The sequence below is a fragment of the Saccopteryx leptura genome, chromosome 1, assembly GCF_036850995.1.
Source record: "Saccopteryx leptura isolate mSacLep1 chromosome 1, mSacLep1_pri_phased_curated, whole genome shotgun sequence".
NCBI classification, from domain to species: domain Eukaryota; kingdom Metazoa; phylum Chordata; class Mammalia; order Chiroptera; family Emballonuridae; genus Saccopteryx; species Saccopteryx leptura.
In genome coordinates this window covers 41,096,981-41,103,373 of record NC_089503.1, presented here as the reverse complement: position 1 = coordinate 41,103,373, position 6,393 = coordinate 41,096,981, and the positions used below count along the sequence as shown (strand labels likewise).

General features: G+C 43.6%; 1 protein-coding gene across 1 annotated transcript; it reads right to left on the bottom strand.

The window, feature by feature from the left end:
* Positions 1-665: 665 nt before the first annotated feature.
* Positions 666-6,051, bottom strand: LOC136387975 (mas-related G-protein coupled receptor member X2-like). Its single transcript, XM_066360063.1, has 3 exons — positions 5,962-6,051; positions 2,805-2,959; positions 666-1,668 (listed from the first exon to the last, which is right to left on the bottom strand). The coding sequence occupies exons 1-3, from the start codon at positions 6,049-6,051 to the stop codon at positions 666-668; spliced, it is 1,248 nt and encodes a 415-aa protein (XP_066216160.1).
* Between the last annotated feature and the right edge of the window lie 342 nt (positions 6,052-6,393).

Below are 6,393 nucleotides of genomic sequence, written 5' to 3'. Positions count from 1 at the left end.
AGAGCAATCAGGCAAGAGAAAGAAATAAAAGACATTCACATCGGGAAAGAAGAAGTAAAGGTATCACTTTTTGCAGATGACATGATCCTGTATATAAAAAGCCCCAAAGACTTCACCAAAAAGCTATTAGAAATAATAAAAGCAATATAGTAAAGTGACAGAATACAAAATCAATATACAAAAGCCTATTGCTTTCCTATATGCCAGTGTTGAAACTTTGGAAAATGAACTAAAAAAACCCCAATTCCTTTACAGTTGAAACAACAAATACACCTAGGATTAAACTGACTAAAGGATGTGAAAACTACAAAACATTATTGAAAGAAATTGAAAAAGACACAATGAAATGGAAATATATTCCATGTTTATGGATTGGAAAAATCAACATAGTTAAAATGGCCATATTACACAAAGCAATATACAAATTTAATGCAATCCCCATCAAAATCCCAATGTCATTGTTTAAAGAAATAGAACAAAAAATCACCAGGTTTGTATGGGACCATAAAAAACCCCAAATAGCCACTTAAACCTAGGAGAGGGTTTGTCATGTTAACTGTCTTAATTTTGGGTTCCACAGGGCAGACACATTAAGGAAACCTCAAAAACTGATAGGGACAAAGCTAGCTGTCAAATCACATCTGTCTGAACAAAGCAAGACTGAATCAGGACACCAGACTGCTTCTCGACATCGCCAGTGTCTCCTGAGGAGGGCTTTCCCCATGTTCATCCACTTCAGGAGTGTCCTGCAGAGCCCTCTGCAGAACCACCCTCAGATTCTGTCGCCGCTTCCACCATCGCTGCCTAAAGGAGCCAACGAAGAAGTAAATGATGGGGTTTGCGCAGCTGTTGACACAGGACAGGATAATTGGAACCAGGTATTTATCAATGCAGGAAATCAGATCATGTTGATACCAGGTAGTAAGGATGCCGATGGGCAGGCCGCAGAGGAGGAAGACCAGCACCGTGAGCATGACAGTCACATAGAGCTGGGTCAGCTGCACCCGCTGGGAACCACATAGCAGTCTGGTCAGCAGGGCCAGGCTGGACCCAGAGAGTATCACAAATAACAAAATCAGCCATGCAAAGGTGATAAGATAAATCACTTTACACACAACAGAAATGTTACTATCCAGGATGTGACAGAACATCTCGTCCAGGAGGCTCAGCAGCAGAGAAAGAGCCCAGAGAAGGGAACACAAGACAGCTGACATGTGTTTGGGGCGGCGGCAGCGGTACCAGATGGGCCACAGAACAGACAGACAGCGCTCTGTGCTAATGGCACTGAGAATGCTCAGGCCTGTGATATACGCAGTGGTTGCCACACTGAAGAAAAAGTGCAGGATGTGTGCGGAGATGGAAGAGAAATACCCAGTGAATCTATCCAGGGCATATGTAGTATAGCAGCAGAGGAAGAGGAAGTCGGCTGCTGCCAGGTTGAGGACGTAAACGGAGAAGGCCTTCCTTCGTATGCGGAAGCCCAGGAGCCAGAGCACGGCCATGTTTCCTGGCAGCCCAACCAGGGCAATGATGAATCCCACAATGGTTGGGATCAAGGAGTTCTTGTCATATTTAGGAGTGGCCTGGTCGATTCCATTTGTAGGCGTGAGTTCGGTTCCCCAGGGTGTGATAGTCGTATTTTTGCTCAGACACCCTGCGATGGTGACCCTGGGAAAAAAAAAAATTTGAGTACCTGGAAGCATCACTGATTTTCACAGCCACCTTCCTATGTGGCTATTACTATCCCGTGTTAAGGCTTCCAGAGATTAAGATAATTATGGAAGGCCACACAGCCTTGGAGTCCTGGAACCTGGATTCAAACCCAAGTCTTTGTCTGACTGTAGAGCCAGGGCTCTCTCTAGTGGAACACAGGCCTTCTACTGACATGGGAATAGTCTGTAGTCCCATCCTGCCCCACCCCCACTCCAGCTCCCACTCACTGTCCAGAGGTAATGTGCTTTCCCCAAACTTTTCTCAGGAAGGAGACCAATTTCTGTGATAGAATCTGAGAGACCAGGACAGAGTTATGGGTCCAAATTTTACTTCTGTCCTGGGCTGGAATTTTCTTCTTGGCTGCATGAAGTCAGGAAGACACAGAGATGACCACATTTTGCCCTCATGACTAATGGGCCCATCCACCCAGCAGAAAGATAATGCTTTAGGGACATGAAAAGAATGCGATCTCCAGCTAGATGGCCAGGCCAGGTGGCTCAGAATGGCTTAGTGTGTCAGCTCTGTGAAGAAGAAGCACTTTTTATCCCCAGTGCCTAGTGTGTGGAGCACTCAGTATGTTCTCCATAGACATTTATTCAATGAAAGAATAAATCAATGAGTGTTGTGGGAAACAGGCTGCAAGTTGACAGGGTCCTTGCTGCCCTTCCCCCGCCTCACTTGGTGATTAAGTTGCTAGAGGCTGTCGGAGACTGTAAGCTGACTAAGATCCTTGCAGTTTAAGGCTTAAGTTGCTAAAGGCTAAGCTCTTCCCACAGCCTCTGATTGTTTGATTAAGTTGGTAAAGGCAGTTTCCATGCCCTTCCCCACACTTCCATGTTAGCTGTGATGCTGATGGTTTCTACTCATCCCATCCCCCATGTCTCTTGAAGAGAATGGAGGCAGTTTTCATTTTACACTTTGTGTTGTGAAGTTGCTGGTTAAAATGTTTTACATGGTGGAAGGTTTTTTGGGCTCTTGAGAGAATTCTTGGTTTGCCTCAGAAATGTGACTTTGTATCAGAGATCTCTTTGTTTTGCAAATGGCTTTGCTCTCTGCACTATGAATAAAGTGTTTTGGGGGTGAAAGCTCACTCTTGCAAGCCATCAGCTTGGCAATGAGTCCTCCTGATCCCATCCCTTTTCTTTCTGTGTTTATTTTCTAACTCTTCACCGTTCGCACTTGAGACCTGCAAAATTACAGGTCGCAGTGGCTCATGACAGAATGTAATGGCCGTGGAAGGCTGAAGCTAAATGTATAAGAGAATAACAACACAATTAAAGGTGTCAGAACACACATGTGCAAGGAAGAGGGGGCCACCACCACCACCATGAAGAAGGGCTCTCACTGTGAAGGTGGGGGGCATCACCAGTCCTGGTCTCCTGGAGTCCTGTCACAGGCTTCCCCAGTGTTCTTTGTTACATTGTTTATTATCCCTGAGGAGGTCTTGAAAAATCTTTATGTGAACTCAAAATGTGAGGGAGAAGCAGGGGGTGCAGAGATCCTCTTTGGTTACATAATGATTCTGAGAGTTTTAAGACCAGAGAAAGGACCCCATTTTTCAACTCCCTTGATACTAATAACACCATATGACTAGGCCCAGGCCACTGGGAGGTGAGTGTAAATGAAATGATCAACCCTTGGGTTTGGCCTTTAATGTGAGCAGCGTGGCCTTCCCTTCTTTTCTTTCTCTGTCTGGCCTGAGTGCTGATGTGTCTGGGAGCCACGTAGGACCATGGGAGTGAGGGCACCCGTCCGGGATAGAGAGAAGCGAGTCAGAAGGAACGCTCACGTCTGAATGCCTTGGAGCCTCCGGTCTAGGACGAGTACACTTTCTCTCTTGTTTAAGTCTTTATTATAACAGGTCTCTGTTACATGAACCAACCATATACTCTAAACCTTAAAGGGTATGTTTTTCTTTTAAAATTACAGTCCAAAGGCAAGGCATTTTTTAATGAACATAGGTGATTGATTCATAAAAGTGAAACTAGAGAAAGATGGTGCAAACAGGAGGAAAAAATAACTCCGAGGGTGATGAGATGAGAAACGATTCAATGACATTGAAATAAAGAAAAACCCAGGAATTAGAAAATGGTGAGGAGGTCAAGGAGATGTGAGGGAAAGTGTGCATGTGCCCTGAGGACCCCCTTTTCATCTTTCTCTACCCTGTTTCTCATCCTTCTGATTTCCATTTGAATTGAGCTCCCAGGAGACTGCAGGGCAGGGAAAGAGAGATTTGGGCTTTTCATCTCCTGGTTCTCGCCCTGCTGGGTGGTGTTGGCAGTGGCCCTGCTTGTCACCTGGCTGGTGGTCCTCTCCTATCACTACTGTAATGGTTACGGCTCCATTCTCTCTGTACCTGCCCCTTCCCTGGTCCCTTTAAGCCTTGGGGTGGAAACAGTGCTCCGTTGTTGCTTGTCTTAGGGTGCTATACCATGTGTTGTCACTATCCTTTAAACCTGCTCACTAGTCCCCATGAAACACTCTTCATTTATCTCAGTTTGGGTGTTTACTCCTGATGCTTTTTGCACTCCTGATGCTTTTTGCCAGATCCATATGAGAAGAATTTTCAAGACAACGAAATCTGGGTTAATAGCAGTTCTGACTGGGAAGCAGTGCTTACATTTTACATTGCTCCCTAAATTAGTGTAAGAGACAGCATTCTCCCCATGACAAACAGATTTGAATGATTGGAATGAAGCGGAGCGTATGGGGAGATGGATCAGAACAGAGATAGGTTTATTTACATCTCTGACGGCCAGAGCTGCTACAGCCAAAGATGCTAGAGAAGAGCTTCGTGCCTTCTGCCTTTTCCTGGAGGATGCACCATGACTCCTACACGTAGCACCCAAAGAAGAATCATGCGGATGAGACCTTAGAGAAAAAACCATTACTGGCTTTGGACATAGACCAGTTCTGGGTGTACAGTCTTACCTTTCTTCCATTCTTCTGGCCACAGGTGGAAAGCTGTTCTGTGCTGAAAGGTTGAGCCTTTCTGGGATTGAGTGATGCCAGAGGATACTTCTCTGTCCTATAAATTGGGAGATGTGTGCAGGAGCTGAGGTGAAAGCTGGCGACCAGGCAAGATTCGTCAAGATACTGGAGAGATCTTGCAATTTCCTGTGCAGGGACTGTGGTCAAGTCAGAGATCAGAGCAGTTGGAGACGTGATCTCTCACCAAGATGTTTCTCATCATTTTCCCCCTTCCGCTCACATGTCAGCCACGCCCATCCTACCCCATCCGGTCATCCTGCCAGTGAGTAATCACTGTTGTGGAGCTCAGGTTGACAACTGTGAGCCTGAGAGCAATGTGAAACAATATGTTTGCATTGCTCTTTAACACTAAAGATGAAAGTATATCACAGAGTGGTTGAAAGTTTATTGTGGCTTGAACCCACTTTTCTTGTTTGTTAGTTTTTATTATCAAAGCAGTATCCATTCATGTGTATAATTTCCCCCCAAATGATAGAGAAGTGTGTACAAGGTGACAGTCTCCCTGAATCCCATTTTCCAGAGGCCAGCTATTCTAATTTTCTTTATTATTATAAGCTCTGAACCATAAACTTACAATTATATTTTTAATTTATCATCATTGGGAAGTGAATCCGTTGACTTCCTTTATAAAACATAAGTAGTTCTGCCTAACCAGGTAGTGGCACAGTGGATAGAGCATCAACATGCACACTGAGGACCCAGGTTCGAAACCCCAGGACTGCCCAGAGACATGATTCCATGGTCGCTAGCTTAAGCCCAAGGTTGCTGGCTTGAGCCCTAAGTCACTGGGTTGGCTGTAGCCTCTGATCAAGGCATATATGAGAAAGCAATCAATGAACAACTGAAGTGCTGCAACTACGAGTTGATTTTTCTGATCTCTCTTCCTTCCAGGCTGTCTTTGTTTCCATCTCTGTCTCTCACTCTCGCATGTGCACTAAAAACGAAACAAAAAATATAAGGAGTTCAGCACACTGAACACATTTTCTTCTTTTCTATTCCACTTCATATGATTAAAATAATTTTTTCATTTGGTGTAAATATTAAAAGTTTGTCTTATCATGTTTTTCTTTCATGTGCCTCATGCTACAGTTAAATTACTTGTTATTTTTAAAATGTCATTTGAATTAGAAAGTATTTCAGATATTCAAAAAAATTCCTCAATGGGTTCATATGATAAAATGTCCTAGAATTATACACAATAAAAATATGTGCATGCAAAAATGTGTGTGATCTGAAAAAGTTGTGTAGTGTAGATACCTGCATCCTCCCCAGGTCCACTTCTTGATTTTGATAATGGTCTAGGTTTGTGGAAGATGTCATCATTGGCAGAGGCTGGGTGATAGGCATAGAGGAACGCTGCACTAATTTTGCAACTTCTTGTTGATCTATAATTAATTTGTAATGAAAACTGAAAGGCCAACTAAAAGGGCAGTTTATTGGATTGGCTACCTGCATGGCTGTTGCAGTTATTAAGAATGAGGACAAGGTTTATCCTGGATAGAAGTTTGTAAACCAGACACATAGGCCAGGGGAAAACATAATAAACATTCACAAAATCACCATTAATATTAAGCATATATTAAAACTTTGTCATATTTGCTTTGAATCTTTCTTTAAAATTGAACAAATAAAATTTTACAGATACAACTAAAGGCCCAACTTTCACTGAATGATCTCTTCAGAGCATCT